At 38.0% G+C, this 21,087-nt stretch overlaps 2 protein-coding genes across 6 annotated transcripts; one reads left to right on the top strand and one right to left on the bottom strand.

Annotated features, from left to right (window-relative positions):
- Positions 1 to 977: 977 nt before the first annotated feature.
- tbpl1 (TBP-like 1) lies at positions 978 to 6,841 on the top strand. Of its 4 annotated transcripts, none has more exons than XM_030128712.1 (7): positions 978 to 1,038; positions 1,988 to 2,230; positions 2,345 to 2,427; positions 2,671 to 2,734; positions 3,001 to 3,104; positions 4,799 to 4,893; positions 5,198 to 6,841. In XM_030128712.1, exons 2-7 carry the CDS (start codon positions 2,096 to 2,098, stop codon positions 5,278 to 5,280), a joined length of 564 nt encoding a protein of 187 aa, XP_029984572.1. In that variant the 5' UTR covers positions 978 to 1,038; positions 1,988 to 2,095; the 3' UTR covers positions 5,281 to 6,841. The 4 variants fall into 4 exon arrangements, with proteins under 4 accessions (XP_029984572.1, XP_029984574.1, XP_029984575.1 ...); XM_030128714.1 differs by lacking the exon at positions 978 to 1,038 and adding an exon at positions 1,091 to 1,111; XM_030128715.1 differs by lacking the exon at positions 978 to 1,038 and adding an exon at positions 1,124 to 1,566.
- Positions 5,473 to 20,366, bottom strand: slc2a12 (solute carrier family 2 member 12). Of its 2 annotated transcripts, XM_030128710.1 has the most exons (7): positions 20,213 to 20,366; positions 17,119 to 17,147; positions 16,659 to 16,782; positions 10,131 to 11,423; positions 9,498 to 9,620; positions 7,907 to 8,039; positions 7,684 to 7,818 (listed from the first exon to the last, which is right to left on the bottom strand). In XM_030128710.1, exons 3-7 carry the CDS (start codon positions 16,741 to 16,743, stop codon positions 7,719 to 7,721), a joined length of 1,734 nt encoding a protein of 577 aa, XP_029984570.1. In that variant the 5' UTR covers positions 16,744 to 16,782; positions 17,119 to 17,147; positions 20,213 to 20,366; the 3' UTR covers positions 7,684 to 7,718. The 2 variants fall into 2 exon arrangements, with proteins under 2 accessions (XP_029984571.1, XP_029984570.1); XM_030128711.1 differs by lacking the exon at positions 17,119 to 17,147 and having other exon boundaries at positions 5,473 to 7,818.
- Positions 20,367 to 21,087: the final 721 nt, after the last annotated feature.

The following is a 21,087-nucleotide window of genomic DNA, read 5'->3' as shown; positions in this document are numbered from 1 at the left end:
ACTAATTTACCACCAATATCAAGCTATATTTTAGAAGAATTGGATTTTGTCAACCTATGTATATAGCTCCCCTTAATTATCCTTTATTTTCCTTTTTTTAAGCTGATCACTTACAGCAGGGGTCACTAATCCTGGTCCTTGAGGGCCGGTATCCTGCATATTTTAGATATTTCCCTCTTCCAGCACACCTGACGGTCATTATCAGGCTTCCCCAGAGCTTGATGATAGGCTTATCATTTGAATCAGGTGTGTTGGAAGAGGGAAATATCTAAAACTTGCAAGATACCAGCCCGCGATGCCCAGGATTGGTGACCTCTGACTTATAATGTCCACAAGGTGGCGTTAGCTATCAGTAGCATAGACAGTACTGTACTGTGCAGGCAGCAATAGCAAAATTGTTAAGCATACTTTAATATTTTCCACAATCGAAAAATAAAACCAATTTATCATACGGAGAATTTTTCTTTGCCTTTTTATATCTGAGCCAAGTTAAAAATTATGTTACACAAGAGTGATACAGAATACACCTTTTAATGAACTGATTTAAATGGTATTATCATACATAAATAAATACAGTCAGTGCAGATGTATCAACAAAAAAAAAATTATCTGCCAAACTAATGAATTGGGTACATACAGACAGGTAACAAAAAAGGTAATAATATGATATAACTAACTAACTAACTAAATAAATAAATAAATAAATAAATAAATAATAAAAAAGACAATGATAATACTACTACTTCTAAAAAAAATAAAAATAATAATAATAATAAATAATAATAATGTAAGAAAAACAACACCATGAAAAAAAGGAAATGGTCAAACTTTACATTAATTTATTTCAGTTTAAAGTTATTTAAATGCATTAACATTGAACTGCCGGTGTTATTTTATTTCATGTTATTTTATTTTATTTCATTTTATTTTTAAAACCTCTCCCGGAAGTCAGGCTGTTTTCTTGTCTTCCATTTTATTTTGAAGACTTGAACCGGATGTGGGGCTTGTTGCTGTGGTCAGTGATCTGCAGAGGAAGGGGTTTGTCTATAATTTTTTACTTTTTATGTTATGAGGTTAAAGCCCAGTGTTAGCCGAAGAAGCTGCGACAGAAGTAAAGCAAGAATTATAAACAAAATTTACCATTGCACGTAAATCTACCAGGATATTTTGGAACTAGCGAGTCCTCAGTGTAATGTTAGACAACTAGCCTGCTAGCTAGCTTAGCTAACAACTTTTCATTCATTACGCCTGTACACTTTTCTTTGTTGATAGCTACCGGGTAGCTTTTTTCACAACATTAGCTGGGCAGTAGAGAGGCGTCGTTGGTTTTTGTTTAGAGTCATGCAGACACAACAGAAAACCAGCCGGATATAAGCATCGTTATGCTAACTTAGTTTGCTTTAAAGTTGACAGCTGGCTTGTTATACAGGCGAGATTAGCTAGCATAATATTTTCCAAACAAGCTTATTAGTTGCGCTACTGTCACTACTGTCCACACTAAGAGGAGAATTACATCAGCCGCAGCAACAACGAACCCTATGTTTGAGTAAAATCCTACAAAAAGGGGTATATTTTTATTGCTTTCCTCCTTTAATGGTATCTTACTTGGTAGCAGCAACAAAGGGTTGCTATAGTATCTATCCTCTCCCAGGCAGCATCACTAGCGGTAAGCTAACATTAATACATGACCATTGCAGCAAAAACGCCTATTATTAAGAGACAATCACATCCTCACGATTAAGATCGTCATAGTTAGAGTTTTGTTCCTGTGGTTCTATTCAAAACACTGTTAATGCTATTGATTTAAACATAAAAAGCTAATGAAAGAAAGCTATGCTACATGCTATTACACACAGTTACCAGTGAGTCTTCTGGGGGGAAATACTGTCACACCAGAAGTAAATAGGGTAGAAAATGTTAGTTCATGTTTTAACATGACAACATAAGTGTAATCTACCAATTAAGTCGTGGTTTGTTTTTATTTCAGCTCCTCTCATCTCCCTATCCGTCCTTGAATGATGGTGTTAGATGTCACTATAATGAAGGTGTGAGAAGGAAGCCCATTTGGTCCCCTTGCTGTTCTGCACACTTCCATATGGATTCCAGCAATGATGAGGCCCTTGATATTATTGTCACCAATGTGGTGGCGACCTTTAGGACCAGGTGCCATCTCAATTTGCGCACTATTGCCTTAGAGGGGATCAATGTTATCTACAAACCAGAAGTAGGGGTGAGGAAACCAAAATCTTTCAGAAATGAAATAAACTCTGAACCTTTATGAAATATTGAATGATTTGATTTGGGTCATGTTTGCAACAGTGAAACTGCAACCTGTCTTTTTCAGAAAGTCCTTATGAAGCTTCGTAAACCCAAGATAACAGCCTCAATCTGGTCATCAGGGAAAATCATCTGCACTGGAGCAACAAGGTAGACATGTACAAGATGCCCATTTGTATTTACTGTAGGTCGATTTAAAAAGTTGATTAATGACAAATGCATTTTCTTGTTGAGTACTGTGTCTAAGGTGTAGAAATGCTGAGTTTCCCAGTGATAAAGTATTTACATCAGAATATGTATCAGCTACTAGTGTAAGCTATACTATATGATGTGTGTTGCATTTATTTTTTGCAACCAAATAACCATATATGTACTTAACTTTCTTTTATTCAGTGAAGACGAGGCAAAGTTAGGTGCCCGCAGGTTAGCACGCTGTCTGCAGAAACTAGGTTTCAAGGTGAGAATTACACATAATTGATGTATCACAGATTTTTTCATTGGGAAAAAAAATGAATGATACATCACAATTGTAATATGAAGATGCACACTATGGTAATAAGAGAAGCTTTCCATCGAAATACACTGTAATATCATATGTTAAAGTTTGTTTTGGAAAGTGAAACTACTAACTGTATTTGAAGAATAATTTTAGGCTCAAAGTGCAGAAACGTATTTCCTGAGGTGTGTATATGATCAAATGTTTTGTGTTTGTGGTCTGTTCAGGTGCGATTTTCAGCCTTTAGGGTTGTGAATGTGCTGGCTGTGTGCTCCATGCCCTTTGCAGTCCACCTCATAGACTTTACCAAGAACAACCGTCCTATTGCAAGGTAATATGGTACAACATACCGCTATCAGCTCACTTGTCTATCAGTACTAACCTGATTAACCTGATTTTGATTCAGTCTTGCTCAGTATTCCATATTATGGCTCATCTGCACAAATAGTAAAACAATTAGAAGACATGGCATTATTTCTTATGATGCGCTGACCTCTAGTGGAGGGAGTACTAGCCAGACTTCAATAGAACTTCCACAGGTATAGAGCCATCAGATATGACATGACGGCCTGTTGAACAACTTTTCTGTACAGATTCTGATTCAGGACTGAGTTCAAATAGACATTATGCAAAACAGTGGACAGACTTTGGACACTGACTCAAATTTTGTCAGTTCTCTTTACACCACCACAGTGGATATAAAATAAAGCACATCTCTGTCCGAACGAAGTGTGGATTTTCAGCTTCAATTCAAGAGGTTTGACCCTTTCATGCATGATATTACCGCGGTGGATAGTTATTCTCAATTCAATTTAAGATGCATTATTTGCAGGAATTATTCTAACTCTTAATTGTTGTGCAGTTATGTCTTCTATTTCTATTCTTTAGGGTCATTTTAGTGTAAATGCTGCTGTGACACTTGAATTAGGAGGATAAATAAAGTCTTATCTTATCCTGATATATTGTTTAATGAATCCTAAACATGTGGTTACAAAGAAAGTCTCTAATACACTACAGTTTGGGGAATAGTTTGTTCACAGTTTAATCCTTTTGTTTTTTGTTATTTTGTGTCATAGACTGAAGTTTCCCAGAATCTAACGATTGATTCATGACATTCACCACAGTGGACAGTTACGTTTTACGATGAAATTGTATGTTTTCTTGAATCAGCGATATACAGTCACGGAAAAAATTATTACACCACCCTTGTTTTCCTCAATTTCTTGTTCATTTTAATGCCTGGTACAACTGAAGGTACATTTGTTTGGACAAATATAAAGATAACGACAAAATTAGCTCATAAGAGTTTAATTTAAGAGCTGATATCTAGCCATTTTCCATATTTTCTTGATAATAACCAACATCACTCAAGTTCTTACATCAATAGCTATGACATTGTACTGCCAAAAACAGTGCTTTTAGGCATTCTTGTTTTCTTTTCTGTCTTTTTTAGTCACATGATACACACAGGAGTTAGTACTTGATTGCATAACCATTGTTTTTGATGACTTTTGATGATCTAATAATTTTTTCTGCTACTGTATTGTGCTTTATGGATGTGTTTATTCTTAAAAAAAAATTAATACCATTACACTGCAAAAATCAAAATCTTCCCAAGTGTATTTTTCTCATTTCTAGTCAAAATATCTCATCATACTTAAAAATACACATGGTAGGATTTAGATTTTTGCAGTGTATATGTTTAACTGCTGATACATGGAATCCACTATACTGTAGTGAATAGCTGGGTGTTATGGTAAAGAAATAAGATATTGAAGAAGTACATTTGGGTATGTTTTAGTTAAAAAAGAAAAAAAAAAGCCACTAGTGTATTAATTCAGTCATGAAAGGGTTAACAAAAATATTGCATCAACCATTTAGGAATTACAGCCATTTAAATGCAGACTCTCCATCTACAGTGGTTCAAAAGACAAACAAAGATCGTTCTAAATATGATGATTGTTGTAACTCTACTTTTTTTTCCTACTACATATAAACCTTTTTTCATGTGTGTTTTGTATATAGTTATGAACCAGAACTCCATCCCGCTGCTACATACAGGATCAAAAACCTCAAGGCTACTATCCAGGTGTTCTCTACTGGCAGCATCACAGTTACAGGTAAATCACACATGAACATGCACTAACCTTTCTCACATAATCGTACACTAAATCCACACATACCAGCTTTATGGTATTTAGGTCACATCGTCTGAATACGTTGTTACAGTCCATTTTTCGAGGCCAGATCGGTTTGTAGGTCACCTAATTCTTCAAGGAATTCCTTTCAACGTGAAGTCGTTGATGGCCCTTTTGAATGACCCGCCATGTGTTTAGATCCAGACACAGAAACTGTTACTCTGTCATTTATGCTCATCCACTCAAATCTAAACCTTTTGTCTTCTCGCTTTACCCTATCTCACAGGACCAAATGTGCAGAATGTGGCCACAGCCGTGGAGCAGGTTTACCCACTATTATTCGAGTGTCAAAAACCTCTCTGCAAGTAAATGAAAACAAAAAGTAAATGGGAAGGCAAGTCTAATTCTTTGTTTCAAGTGAGGAAGCACCTTATTCTGGAATTTGCTTTTTCTTATCATTACATGGCAACAGCAACAAATGTCTTAACAAAATGACAGACAAATGGATAAGAGCTGGATTTTAAAATGGTCTTCACTATGTTATCTAGAATGTTTTTTTTTAGTTTTCATACTCACGAATTGTCACTACAGTCATTTTACAGTGTAACTCTTTTGATTTTAACAGCCTAAACCTGCAAATGTCTTCCAAATGTTATTTCCTCCATTGAAATGGTTAATCGAACATGACTAGCACTGACGGGGGAGCTGTTTGCTCTCGCTTTTGTGATTTTCTCTGGGTGGTTTTGCATGGATACTGAAAGACAAGTTTGTAACATTTTTAAAACGAGAACAGCTGTAACTATTGCGAAGAGTCGAGATTTTAACACCAACACCCCATTTACATCTGTCGTTTAAACGCGGCCTGTGATTGGATCTCAGCCACCTCAGTGCACCTCCTCCTGCTGGGATCAAATCACACATTTCAGAAGATCCATCAAGAATACACGTTATTATCAAGTAAAAAAATAAAGCCCATGGGTGCAATGTAAATAACCAGATGTCCTAGAAAACATAGAGATCAGGTGTAAAAGGAGCCTGATAGTGTCCACTATTTTTTCTTATGCCAGGTTTCTTAATCAAATCTCCGTCCGTTGCTTCTCTATAAAGGTGCTTGAGTGGAAAAAAAAAAAATCCACTCTTAAGTGGCCCCTAACTTTTGCTCAAACACAAACAGCATTCTACTTAGGATAACTTCAACTTTGTTTGCCCGTTTATTATTATTCTGCACAGCTATGGCTGACCATGTTCCCTAGTGTGGTTTTAATGTATTGTCCTTTTGAACATGTGAGTTCCCTGTAATAGTTAATTTGCTGTTATTTCTTTTTCTGGCTACAACTCTTAAAAACAACAGCAATTGCTACTGGGACATGGTAAGACCATTACATTTTAACAGAGTTTTTACTGCGCAGAGGAATAATGATTTGTAAAACAGCCAGAATCCGAATGTTTAAAATTGCCGGATATTCAGCAACTAGAAACAACCCCTCGAGAGAACAGATAGTGAAGCAGATCAGAATCACAAAAGGAGTCACTAGTAAACCAGAAGACTTAAGGCTTTTTCTTTTTAAGTTTTGTGAATCCTTGAAGCAGCATTACAAGTGTTCGAGGTGGTCACGGTCCACAGCCTGTGTTGTCTGAAAATGAAACCCTTCATAAAATCCCATTCTCTCAAAACAGCAAAAAGCAATGGTTAGTGGTTAAGTGTTGTATCCTTGTGGTAACAAGACTGCAGATTGCACACTGGGTCATACATCTATAGAGACAGCCTATGTATGTATGTGTATATTTAAATGCAACTGGTGGTGAAGATGTTGACTAAATGTTTGACGTTGTATGTGATACGGAGTGATTTTCGAACCAGTGTCAACTCAACATTTGGGACACTTGTTCAGTATTTTGTATTTTGTATAAAAATAAAGGTTAAACATGCTACCGTGTATGTATTGCACTTTGCATTTTTATTAAATATGTTTGGCCTTCATATAGGCGTACTGGAGCATCTTTCACCATGAAAAATACAATTCACCAACAACAAACTGATTTTATTTTATTTTTAAAAATGTGCAATTTTAGTTATGGACAGATTCACACCACTTATCCTTTCTTGCAATAAAACTTCCCACTAGTTAATCAACAGATGATTTTGTCATCGATGACACAACTTATAAAAAAGAAAAAAAAAAGGTTTATACCTTTCCACAAACCTTCATACATTACAACCACTATTATCATTTAAATATTACTACTCCACCTTCGGAGTGTAGTATTTTTCCTTGATCAATTGTTGAGGATACGGTGGAGCTGAGCATGTTGATCATCAACATGCTGATTTGTTTGTTCAGAAAATCACAATTTCTTTAACATAGCTGGTCTGACTGGTTTGAGAAATGTCAGTTTTATCTGAAATATCTTGGGGCAGGTGACCAGATAAATATTTCAAATTATAATGGAATTAATAATGTCATCCAGAGCCATTTAACATGGTTAGTGTTTGATTTTCATAATACAGTAACTGATGTGTTCTCTATCATTTTACTGATTGAAGAGGTCCATTTTAATCCTGGAGCCAAGGGAACATTTCCCTTTTCTGCATTATGAGCAGTGTTATTAAATAGGCAACACAAAAATATACTAATTTTAGGAATATATGCATCAGGTCCTTCATCAGGCCTAATTGTTTGCTTATTGTGACTGTTTTGCAGCAAGTAAAGAGTGAACCCTGAGCTATCCTTGGCACATTCTTAACTGTGCTACTGCCGTGTGCTTCTTGATCCTCGTTCTTGACCCCACAGTGTGCCGTGGGCTGTTCAGGCCGACATGTGTCCTGGTTCCTCTGTGGTCGGGATGCTGCTGATGAGGCTCTGCTGAGGCCGTCCCTGTTTACAGATCCTCACTTCAAAACTCTTCCTGATAAGGCAGAGGAATGAGATGCATTCATCAACACTTAACAGGTTGGGTCAATAGGTTTGGTAAACAAGAGTAAGTGGCTACTCACTTCTTAGCCAGTTCTTTAGATATCTCTTCCAGAGTGCGTCCTTTGGTCTCGGGTACACACAGGATGACAAACACCAGGAGAACAAAGCTCATGGCAGCGTAAAGGAACATAACGTTGGGAACTCCAATCCGTTCTGAAAAAGTAATGACAATTATTTCTCTTCTCGAGTTTTGGGTTGTTTTTTCTCTGGCCAACTGTTTTTTTTTTGGTTTGTTTTTTTGCTTCCAGTGCAAGGTTGAAGTCAAGTTGAGTGACAACATTAGAGTAACTGTAATTCTATGTAAATTACTTAACAGCACTGGCAGATCTGTCTTAACTTGCTGTCACTGTGACATAAAAACACTTAAGATGCTATTTTTAAAGGACGCATTAGCAAGAGATATGAAGCTGCCCATGAAATCAAAATTACAATACATGTGTTTTTATAGACTGTATTTATATCACGCACTATATATCTATACGCCAGCAACAAATTAATGGTATTTTGACTTAATGAATTCTGTTCAGGCACAGACAGCCAATAAAATCAATCGAAATCTGTACGCCTTTTATGTGGCACAACCTCTTCATTTTTCCACCAGCAAACTTTGCCCCAAGCTTTAATTTGTGCCAGTAAGGTCACAGCCTGTACTTAGCCGCACCCAAGACAAGTATTTAAAACAATACAGCCTGGCTAGATTGGTTTTGATAGTAGATTACACCAGATCCATCCCTAGCAATATTTTCAATATTTGTACATAGGCCTGGATTGACTTGTCTGACTGGTAAGGACCACATATGAGCTTGCTAGTTATGGGACATCCCTCTACAGGTGAGGCTGACCAATCAAAGAAGACTAGGCAGCCTCCTGAAATATGAAAAAGTAAACAGCGCTCTGCTAGTCCTTTCATTGGGACTTTTGAAAAGGTTTGGTTAAAAGTCCTGGGCAAAAGAAAAAAAACCTACAAGGTATGAGGACAGTGTTTTAGTTTTCAGGGGGCTTCAGGAGTATATACAGTTATGCTCACAAGTTTACATACCCTAGCAGAATTCGAGACTCTTTGGCCATTTTTCAGAGAATATGAATGATAATACAAAAACTTTTCTTTCACTCGTAGTTAGTGGTTGGGTGAAGCCATTTATTATCAAACAAATGTGTTTGCTCTTTTTAAATCATACTGACAACAGAAACTATCCAAATGACCCAGATCTAAAGCTGACATACCCTAGTTTTTAATCCTTTGTATTGGCCCCTTTAACATCAATGACAGTTTGAAGTCTTTTGTGGTAGTTGTGGATGAGATACTTTATTTTCTCAGATGGTAAAGCTGCCCATTCTTCTTGACAAAACACCTTCAGTTCCTTTAAGATTTTGGGTGTTCTTGCATGAACTACATGTTTGAGACCTCCCCGTAGTGGCACAATGATATTTAAGTCAGGAGACTGAGATGGCCACGCCTTCACGTTCCCTTTTTTTCTGCTGTAGCCAACGACAGGTCGGCTTGGCTGTATGTTTTGGGTCATTGTCATGTTGGAACATCCAAGACTGTCCCATGCACATTCTGTCAGGGTATGTAAACTTATGAGCACAAAATGGTCACTGTTAACTCACCTGTAATGGTAAGGAAGGTCAATGAGATAAGCAGGTTAGTCGCCCAGTTTACAGCAGAAACCACCGACACAGCTCTGCCTCTCACTCCCATTGGAAAGATCTCACTAAGAACCACATAGACCACTTGGAAAAAAAACACACACACACACATGTTGAGATACAATGTGCTTGATTAAAAAAACAAAAACATGCAATAGTTTAATTATGGTAGTGTCAGTTTTTATGTGGGGTTATAGACTAAACAGAGTTTACTCTGGAGCAAAACTGCTTTATCTGGAAAGTGTGTTAATCTTAACTTTTTCAGCACTTAAGGGATTTTGTGATAACCACTGTTGTACTTTGCACATCACTCTGCAACATGCTACAAGCTGAAGCCATTCAAATGGAATGCAAGTAGAAAATCCTATATATAATCTATACAGTACTGTCTTGACCTTCTGTGATTCTGAATGGTGGCTTCTGTCCTGCTTTAGTAGTTATTAGGGCACAACGTCTGGGGCTGCTCACTAAGACTTGTCTGTTTAAAAACTGGTTATTCAAGTCTCATCAGAGGTTCAAGCATGACAGTCAAATGTGGGTACGTTGACATGACACAAGATAAACGTTATGTGTTTTGAGTGAGTGAGCGCTTACTTGGCCCGAGGCTGATAGAGAAAGCTGCCACATACACCAGTAAGCTGATGAGTGACGCCCATTTCAGTGAGGATGACACATCTGTAACAGTCCTTCCTTTATCTGATACCTTCATTTCATCATCCTCTGTGTTAGTCCTCTGATCCTCACCACTCCATTGGCTGGGAAGGTGAGTGGAAAAAAACACACTGTTGTCTAATTCCACAGAAGTTCTGTTTGAGTCCCACAGCATGTGTGTGTGGTTGTTTACAGTCTGGCTTGTACACAGACTGGTGAGATGAGTGTGGCTTTGCAGTGTCAGTGTCCCAAGAGTGGCGAGTGATAAACCCATAGCAACAGCCCCGACACATAAGAAACTTTTAGGTCCCACACGGTCGACCAGCAACACGGCTGGGATAGTCCCGACTACTTTAACCACTCCAAAGCCTGTGGAGGCCAAGGTTGCTGCAGCATCACTGTTGAAACCGACGCTGCGGAGAAGTGGTGAAGCATACGATAGGATGTTGGGCTGACCAGTTGCCTGCTGGAGGAAGACTAAGGCCACGCCTATTAGCAGCCGTGAACGCAGGTTGGCCTTGGCACCGAATAACTCCCAAAAGCTATGCTCTGACTCTTCTTTAAGTCCTGCCTGTATGTCTCTGAGTTCGACTTCCACATCCTCTAATATTTCGCCCCTCATTTTGGCCAGCACTACCCTGGCGTTCTCTACTTTACCCTGAGCAACCAGGAAACGAGGGCTGGGTGGGAGAAACACAAGTGCGCAAATTTGTAGCAGTGCTGGGGGAATTACAAGTGCAAATGTATAAGTCCAGCCATGAGGTAGAGCAGCAAAGGCGTAACTACAGCTAAATCCCAGCATTACGCCCAAAACCACCATCAGCTCATACAGCGTCACCAGCAGACCCCGCCTTTCCCGAGGTGAGATCTCTGCAATGTACAGGCACGCTCCTGTTCCTGACAGTGCCGTTCCCATGCCAACTATCACTCGGCCCACTGTGAGTGCGACGAGCGAGGTGATGGCGACGAGCACGACACTGCCTCCGACTACCATGGCAGCGCTCAGGAGCAGCGAGCAGCGGCGGCCGTAACGATCCAGAATGGGACCTCCAGCCAGACAGATGAGGAGGGCGCCGAGCAGGTGGGAACTGACCAGCAGTTCCTGTTCTCGGCAAGAGAGGGAGAGGAGGCCACGCAGCTGCAGCAGAACTCCAGAGGTCAGGCCCATTTCATAACCCAGCATCAGGCCGCTGAGGGAGGCCGCCACAGCCGCTACAACCACCAGCCAGCTACAGCCTAGAGAGGGGCGGGAAAACAGAACAAGCATAAAGAACATACACATGGCTAGTGATTACATGTTAACTTTGTAACATACGTATTATATCAGGGTTTTTGCAGGTATCGGCAAATCTACTTTAATGCTTTTTCATGCCTGTGTCCAACTGCAGATACAATTTTTCTGACAATTTACTGTTGACAGGCTTTAGCCAGGTTCTGAATAGTTCCTGCTCCAACCACTTCTGCTCAAACTTGCATTTTCCCATTTTCACGACATTCACTAATATTCCCTCCGCTCTTTCACCACGGCATGAGCACGCTCACAGCACGTTGCATTCCAAAGATCCGGTGGTATGACTTTGTGTATCAGCCATAAACAATAGCCAACTAAAGGGTTCCGCCTGTCAATCATCACACTATACTTCTGATCAAAATTATCAAATGTTTATATAATCCAAATAAATCGTGAATAACAATGATTTTTTTCCATCAAGTGTATTTAGTTTTTTCATGCCTCTGGACATCGAGTTTAATGCTCTTTAATGCCATTTAAAGCCTTAATTTTCACAAAATCTATTTAATGACTTTTACTGCTTTTTAATGACCCACAGAAACCCTGTATATGTACTGTACATGGTTAATGCAGTCAATGAAAGAGTAAAATTAAAATTAGCTAAATAAAAAAACCTTTCATTTTTAAAATGTTTCCATATGACAGCGTAAACATTACAATGAACAATGCAACAGGAATTAACCCTTTAAGCTCCAAAGTACCAATATGATGACAGCCAACATAACTGAATGAAACGGACAGCTTTTTGAAATCTTGATATCCAAATTGAATATTAAAAAAAAAAAAAAAACAACCTCTGGCACCTAAATGGTTAAAAAGAAACAAAACTTAAGGTCTAACCTAGAGATGCATCTGTGATAGTGGCTGATAGGTAACATTCATTATCTCAACTACGGATGCAAATTATTGATTAATTCATTAATCATTAGTTGGTTGCCCTTTCGATCGATTAACGATTAATTGATAAGCCGCGATTTTCCTGAGAACCTGAATTTCTTTTTTAATATATTCTATAAGAATAAAAGCTAAATATTGATTATACACTTCATGAAAAAATCATGTCATATTCCTTAATGATTGATTTATTGAACTACTGGATACACTCTGTGTTTCCTGTGGAATTCGTCTGTAGATGGGGGGTGCACGAGCGTGCCTTTCGCTGGTGTGTGTGTGTGTGTGTTGTGGGGGGGTACTCGCACGCGCGCAGTACGGCCGGGGGATGCGTGCGTGCGTGACTTCCCGTCCTACTTCTAATATTATGGGGGTCCGGTGCAGAAGTGAAAGTGAAACTTCTCACTGACTGTAGACTACACCAACCTCCAGGGAAAACGCTCCGATTCCGACCCCGCATGTGTGCGTGTATTTATTCTGGGGTGCACCGCTCCCACAGACAGACAGGCTGGTGTGTGTTTGGTCCTCCTGTCCACACAGACAGTCTAACTCACCAACGCCATGACCCGGTTCAGTGAAAGCCTATCCCAGCTGCGGCGCAGCGCGGACAAACCGCCAGCCTTCGGACAGGTGTGGACGGGCGGAAAAGGGCAATTAACTGACAATTAATAATTTAATCGAGCAAATTCTTATCAACAATTAATCGTTAGTCGATTAATTGTTTACATCCCTAATCTAAACTAATATTACTGACTCTGAGGGGGAAAAAAATCTCAAAATCTGCACATAGAATAGTGCAGATTTTTTTATGGTTAGTTTAATGTTCAGTTTATTACAAAGTCAAACATTTTCTGACAGTGCTGAATATTTTTGGAGTCTGTGAGATCAGCTCTGTCAGCTATCATTATACACCAGCCTTTCACATTCACTATCAGTCAACTTCTTGTAAAATCATGTTCACTCATTCATTTTTTTTTAGCTTTAAACTGAACTGTGGGTGGAATACCACTTTGTCCTGAGAAAAAGAATCTAGGATGAATGTTTGGTTCTTCTTTTTTAGTTGTATAAATCATATTTTCTATATCTTAGCTTCTACAAAATCAAGGATTTTTTTGTCATGAAACCTGACATACTAAAACAGAAAACTTGTTAATTCCTCGAAAGAAAAATATAAACACTCTAATGAAGATTTCAAATCTATAATAAGTCTTAGTGAGAGAAAAGTGGGATAATCCTCAAGACCGGTAGTAGCCACAGTCAAGTACTAAACGGAAACACAGTGAAACTCTTTCAGCATTCATGAAGTTATTTCGTTACGTAGCTGACCCTATACTACATCCTCCTGGAGCAGGGCCAACAGTGAGTGAGATAACTATGTGTTACATGAATTCAGAGCAATGGATGAACAATCTAGTAGTAAATCAGCTTATGCTCATAAAATAATTAGTCACTGCTTCTACTGCTTTACAGGTATGATAGTAATTCATGTTTGATGATAACATGGAAGACATTGTGTGAAACAGAAACCTGACTTCATTCTGTGTTTTTAGAGTACCTGGGTGGCATCAATAATACACAAAAAACTAAAAATACACACATGTAACAAATGTTTAACTTATGGCATAACAAGTGGAAAGGCCACATCTTTCCTCTCTGCAGGTTTCCCCCAACCAAGACATCGCCAGTGCTGACTGTGGGGAATTAAAGGTCGGAAGTTCACTTGAAGAATGCTGAGGCAATCTTGTAAACCATTGTGTGCGTGTGCTCATGTATGAGGGGTGGGAGTGTGTGGAGGGGTTTAAGTCGACATGCTTTGTCTTGCATGTATCGATGTAGAGAGACATGTTATCATTACAGCCACATGGATGAGGAAGGGCAAACAGAAAACCCCAGAGCTCATCACAAACTCACAGATATGATCATTTTGAAACTAATGGGATAGAAATTAGGCCTTTTAACAATACAATGTAAAGCCGCACATCTACATAAAAAAAATTAACATTTACTAGTAATGCAAACATAAATATAAGGTGTGTTTGAGTTTACTACAGTTAGACTGTTTATTCCTAACGATTCAGATAATGGCTGACATGACATAACTTTATTGTGTGAAACTCAATAGCATCATAATTCTGTAAAACAAGGTGTAACTTTTCATAATCTATTGACAGTCAACCATAAAAATGTTGTTCACCTTGTCATGATTAGTGCTGTTAAACCTTAAACAGATTTACAAAGTTTTGCAAAGTCTGTTCAATTGAATATTAACGAAATCTTCATCTCAGGTGTCCTCTTGCTGCAACATAAAACAACAATACACATGGAAGAGGATGTGCATTTTAGCATCAGCAATTACTACACAACTACAGCTGGAAATTGTGTCATCAAAAGCAATACGTACAGGTTAAAAATAAATGTGTGCCATAGGTTGTTTTTCTGGGGTGAACAACAGGTCGTCTTTTATATCTGCGCATCATATTTTTTGGTTTCAAGCCACTTAGGTCAGCATGACCAGGACTTAGGTCAGCATGACCGCGACAGAAGCAAAACAGCTATAAAGTAACTTTTGGCATCATAATTAAAGAATGTTTGATATTGCAGATCTAACTGTATATTTCTGCTGATGATGCAGGAAATTTATGCAACAGGGTCGTTTTTATGGTTTCATATTTCTCTAATTGACTCAGAGAGCTGAGTTTAAAGACATTTTGCTGAGCAACACTTATAGCAGGACTTTGCACACTAATCCAAGTCTAAGATTTGCAGGGCTGCAGGTTTTTAACTGGTTTTCAAACTGAACTTTTTAAAGCATGAATGATTGACAATATTGCAGATATTGCAATTAAATATGACATCTAATTTTAGCGTGGATGGTAATTTTTGCATTTCATGGAAAAAAATTAAGAGACCTCTGCAATTTCCTGTGAAATCAGCATGTCTGCATGTATGACAGCCATTCCATTCCTGTGTCTGTTGAATTCCAACACAAACACACCTTATTCTATTGAATAAACACCTGGTCCATGTCTTATTTTAGAAGGAGAATTATAAACACCACTACTGTGGTCATCACTATCTTCTTACAATAGGCAAAAAACAGTGCTATTAGTACTGCAAAAGTAATTGGAATCAAAAAATAACATTTGAAAACTACTCAACTTCTGCTCTGACAATATTTCCAAACTCTGAGGACTGCTTTTTCTATCAGGACAATGCTCCTGGCCTCAGCTAGGTCATTAAAGGTGTGGATGACAGACCACCAGATGAAGACCCTGTCATGGCCAGTCTAATCTCTAGACCTGAACCCACTTTGAAAACTTCTGGAGGAAGATGGATGGTCACAAGCCATGGAACATTGCTGAGCTTCATGAATTTCTGTGCCAGGAGCTGCATAAAGTCATCTAACAGCAATGGAGGAGAGCCAAGACACGTGAAAGCTGTCATTGAAAATCAGGTTTTTTGATGTCTGAACTTTTCCCAGGTTACAACATTAGTATTGTGTTGTTTAGAAATCAATATGAACTGGTTTTCTTTGCATTATTTGAGGTCTGAAAACACTGCATCATTTTGTTAGTTTGACCATGTGTCGTGTTCTGCAAATACATGCTCCAAATAACAATATTTTTATTTGGAATTTGGGAGAAATGTTGTTGGTTGTTTAGAGAATAAAACAGAAATGTTCATTTTTCTCAGACACATACCTATAAACGGTCAAATCAAAGAAAGTGATAATTTTGCAGTGGTCTCTTATTTTTTCCAGAGCTGTGGGGACAACTCTGTAGCACCACAATGGTATTTTGTAGCAAATTGTGCATTTAGCAGTAAATTGCAGCTTCTGTGATTTGGATAATGCACTTGTCCTCCTTAATTGTTGCCTATTGCACATTAGAACACGCAGACAATATCTACAGGTGTTGTGTTCATGAAGAAAGGTACCAGTATATTTACTATCCTTATTAATGTCATTAATGGTGTCGCCTTTTTCATGGATGCGATTGATTGAAAGGCCACTGCCTATCTGTGACATGTGGTAACTGCTTTTGTTTGCCATTCTTAGCTGTTGTGACTCATAGCTTGGTTCCAGGGAAGTTTTGCTGTGGGAGGAGTAAAGCTGCACCTGAATCAACTCACTACACCCTCACTAACACGCATGTTAACACCAGGTTTTAATATGTCCACTCTGAAAAACACTGCCACACCCATGGATTACACATCTTCGTATCAAACACAAATCTTATGCAAACCTATGTGATTAAAAACAAATAAATGTTGCCAGTGCCTGTAGATACCTGTGCTTTTGTGTGGGCCAAAATTCTGGCAGCCATTTTTCAGGGGCTCGCTGTGAGAGGGGTTGCCTGAGACGTTGGCGGTCATCTTTTCACGTTTAATTGTCCACCACCTCTGAAAGTATTCCTAGAAAAAAAAGACAGACACCAATAAAAGCACACTAATAATCACCTGGAATCAAACAAGTAACACACTAATGTACTATTATCCTTTTATACTGCACTATTGGTTTTTATACTCGCACTATTGTCTGAATACTATTTGGTCTCACAATATTTGTACAGTTTTTGTCGGAAAAAAATACCTTTTTTATTCTATATTTCTATACATATACTTATTCTATAGTATGTGAGAGCTAAGGATAAGCCAGAAAAAAAATGTGTACAGTGTGTATGCACAAACTTGGCCAATAAATCTGATCTTGATTCTGTAAAAAAGTTTAAAAATCAGTGTTCAACTCACTCTAGAACTGGAATAGCTGACATGCAGCCCTGCGGGTAAATACAACAGAGGAGGTTTTATTTTAGTATGCAGACTAGATCTCATGAGTTCTTGAAAAAAATAATAAACATAACTAAACTAAAGTTGTTTAAGCATGAATGATATGCAAAATATATCATGACAAAACAGATCCTGATTCTGATAAATACAAAATTTCAGTCAAACTCACTCTATCTCTACTCTACTCTAATCTCTAATATTGGCATGCAGACATATGTCAGTATAAACCCTGCAGATTTTAGTTCAGCGCGGTGCACAGTGCATTCTGCAGAGTAAATCTCAAGAGTTCTTCAAAAATAATAATTATTAAAAAAAATTGATATGCATAATTAAACCAAACTTTTTTTTTTTTAAATAGTAGACTGGCCTGAATACAGTTCCTCCAAAAACAAACCTGAAAAGAAAAAAAAAAAAAAAAAAAAAAAAAGAATGGCAATAAAATCAGACCCTGTTTATAACTCCTCATTAGACTAGAGTTAAACTTGCACAGTTCTATGTATCTTGGTGGCCTTGGTTACTAACAGGCCTCCCAGTGAAAGGCCTGTCATAAATACCAGCTCTGTGCAGCTGACAGTGGACAGCTCCTGCTCTAACCCAGAGGTGCTGAGAGCATTTGGACTTTTATTCTGTTGAACTTTGACTTTAGTCTCCTCTTATGTTGAAGGTTTCAGCTGTTGTGTTAAACTTACCAGCTATTCTACTTGTTGGTAATTTATATATAATATAACTACAGTAGAGCCTTTTAATATTTTTTTAATACTATTTATATTCAATATTTATGCTTTGTACAGATTATACATGTTTTAGACTACATTGCCATTATTGTATTTGAATCTTCGTTTTTAAATTATATGTCAGCTGTTTTATGTAATGTCTTGTTTTTATATTGTGTATTCACTGTTGTCTGTTTACCTGCCCATGGACTGCAGATGTAAATTAGCTCTAAGCCACAGGTGTCAAACATGCGGTCCGGGGGCCAAAACCGGCCCGCGAAAGGGTCCAATCTGGCCCCTGAGATGAATTTGTGAAATGCAAAAATTATAATGAAGATATTACCAATTAAGAATGTGAAAATCATTTTAGGTCAATTCAATCTGCAGTGGGTCAGACCAGTAAAATACAATCATAACAACCTGTAAATAATGAAAAACGCAAATTTTTGTCTTTGTTTTAGTGTAAAAAAAAAAAAAAAAAAAAGAAGTAAAATTACACAAAAATGTTTGTATTTACAGACTATCCTTCTACAAAAAATGCGAATAACCTGAACAAATATGAGCAATATGAAATGTCTTAAGACACGTATGCAGAATTTTACTAATATTCTTCCTGTTACCAAATATTTTGTGTATTTGTAGATCCACTGTGATCTGTAAGTTGGGATGCACGTGTATAAATAATAAACTGAGGCATGATATTATTAATCCTCCGGTATCCGGGTACGCCTTTTAGGCACACTTTGCACTTCGTGTTAAAAAACTTCACATTATTTTTCACAATTTAAATAAGGTTAGAATTCAAAAGTTGTTCATTTTTGCATGATCTTTCAAATTCTGGCCACCAACTAAAATTTGCACATTGTAAACAATAGAAAATTACAAGACTAGCATCTGTCTCCCAAGTGTGCCTAAAACGCACTATTTCTTCCATTTGATATGTATGATTAGGGCTGACCTTGATTTACAAAAATAAAATCAAATTAGAGCAGAAAAATAAATCAATATACAATATTTAATAGTTTGATTTATAGGTGTGCATTTTACGCACACTTGGTGACAAATGCTAGTATTTTTGAAAATTTGATCTAGTGCCAAAAATAATAATGCAAATTAACTGATGTTGGAGTTAATCGTTGACATATGCCAGGATGAAAAAAAATCAAATAATATGTGATCCACTTTTTATGTAGTACATTGAAAAACAATTTTTTTTGTTTTTTGCATCCAAAAAAAAAAAAAAAATGGTTTGTTTACATTACGAACACAGCACTTAAAAGGTAAAAAAAAAAAAAAAAAAATTGACAATTATTGAGTATTTGGTATTTTTATTTACGACTCAAGTTGAATAAATAGGAAAAAGTGTAAAAGAATTTAAAACAAACTGTATAAAAATTTTTTGACATTATTCTACAAGTGTGCCAAAAAGGCACACTTGGTGCTTAGTAAGGGCCTTGCTGGACAGGATACCGAAGGGTTAAAATTGCACTTATTTTCAGTGGCGGCACCAGGATTTTAAAAGTGGGGGGGCAACTGGAGGGCAAAGAAAATGTTGGGGAGGGCGGACAAAAAAGAGAGAACCCTCCACAGATGCATGCATGGAGGGAGGGACTGTCTGCCTGGTTGTATTATAAGTATATCAAAATGTGTTATGTACGCTTTCCTTTGACGGATTTTTCATATTTCTTCGTTGCCCGAATTTTCCCAAAGATTTCCCCAAATCTGGGTGGGGGCGCAACTGTGTGTGTGTGTGTGTGGGGGGGGGGGGGGGGGGGGGGGGGGGGGGGGGGCAAAGGTTGTGCCCCCTCTTGGTGCCGCCACTGCTAATTTTTCCTAAGAATTTTGAGGTTGTTCATATTTGTTCATGTTATGTTCAAGTACAGTTCATAGATGTAAACATTTTCAATACGGAATTTTTATTTTTTCACTCAAAAACACAGAGAAAACTTTAGTGTTGACATTATTTATAAGTTCTTAACCTATTATTTATATTATTTTACTGGTCTGGCCCACTTTAGATCATATTAGGCTGAATGTGTTTGACACCCCTGCTCTAAGCTAACTGTGACTGCACAATTCCCCTGTCAAATAAACAATAAAATAAATGACAATTAACGTGACATGCTTGGGACTGCATTGACCTGTTCTTTTTTTCCAGTTCTCTACAAGTGTTTACTGTGGACAAGGTCATCCACACACACTGCTGCCCACCACTAACACACAACTTCACTATTTTCTCTCCGACACTGACATCAAGTATGGGCTTGTCCACTTCTGACGCGTTGCCTCTAGTAAAAGTTCCTGAAAACACCTCCTCCTCCGTGCAGTGACAGTTCCCCTACCTGAAGCCGCAGCCGCCGCTCCGTGTTCCCGTTCGGTATCTTAGTTTCCCTCTTTATTCGTCCATTCGCCTTCTTTTCCAAACTTCATAAACGTTAACCTCTGCCTTTTGCACACAGGCTTGTTTCGCTCGTGTCGGTGCACGCGCGCTGCTTGTTTTGGTCATACACTCCTCGGCCCCGCCCACTTCCTCCCAGACAACCAATAGGAGCCGTCGGTTCTATCTAATGACACATAGCGTGAATTCCTATTGGTCCAAACGTATACTTTAATAGTACCTATAGACTAATTATTATTACTATTTTTTGCATTAAAACATGTAAATATTGATACTTGCTATGTGGTTGTTGTGTTAATATATAATTTCTATATAATACACTCTGAGTTCACCAACTATAAGTTATCCTGCTCTTTTTCTGATGTGATTTTATTATGCACCACCAATAAAATACACCTGTATCAATAATGTTCTTTGACTTGTAGCTACAGCATGTGAAAACAAACTGATCTTTCCACCTGCTGTTTTGCTCGGTTCCCATGTCCCATTTCTACGAATGCTGGAGGACTGATCTGTCACACCTGCCCCTGCTGCTTCACAGATGACATTTTGTAGCCTTATGTCCCCGTTAGGCTCTGTTTGAGCCTGCCCTACTTTGTCAGATTTATTTAGTTGTTCGTGGCCTATAGGCTCTGATGTCTGAACCACCATCATTTGATCCTTACTTGACTCTAAGATATGTGGATATATGGGCTTTTGTTATGCAATGATTCAGTGACGATAACTAAGAATGACCCACTTGTTAGAGACTGGCTTGGACCAGTATGTTTACTCACTCTACCTGTTTGTCTTTTGTTGGATCTTCAGTCTTTTTATAGT

This window comes from Sphaeramia orbicularis, chromosome 24, assembly GCF_902148855.1.
Source record: "Sphaeramia orbicularis chromosome 24, fSphaOr1.1, whole genome shotgun sequence".
NCBI classification, from domain to species: Eukaryota; Metazoa; Chordata; class Actinopteri; order Kurtiformes; family Apogonidae; genus Sphaeramia; species Sphaeramia orbicularis.
This window is presented reverse-complemented; position numbering and strand designations above follow the sequence as displayed.

Bases quoted from the DNA above. Each gene is read 5' to 3' on its own strand.
- tbpl1 (XM_030128712.1), top strand. From the start codon at position 2,096: ATGGATTCCAGCAATGATGAGGCCCTTGATATTATTGTCACCAATGTG. The intron at 2,231-2,344 runs GTGAGGAAACCA...TGTCTTTTTCAG, and splicing joins TCTACAAACCAGAAGTAGGG to AAAGTCCTTATGAAGCTTCG. The intron at 3,105-4,798 runs GTAATATGGTAC...TTTTGTATATAG, and splicing joins AACAACCGTCCTATTGCAAG to TTATGAACCAGAACTCCATC.
- slc2a12 (XM_030128711.1), bottom strand. From the start codon at position 16,743: ATGACCGCCAACGTCTCAGGCAACCCCTCTCACAGCGAGCCCCTGAAA. The intron at 9,621-10,130 runs GTAAGCGCTCAC...TTTTTTTCCAAG, and splicing joins CTCTATCAGCCTCGGGCCAA to TGGTCTATGTGGTTCTTAGT. The intron at 8,040-9,497 runs GTGAGTTAACAG...TTACTTTTTCAG, and splicing joins GACCTTCCTTACCATTACAG to AACGGATTGGAGTTCCCAAC.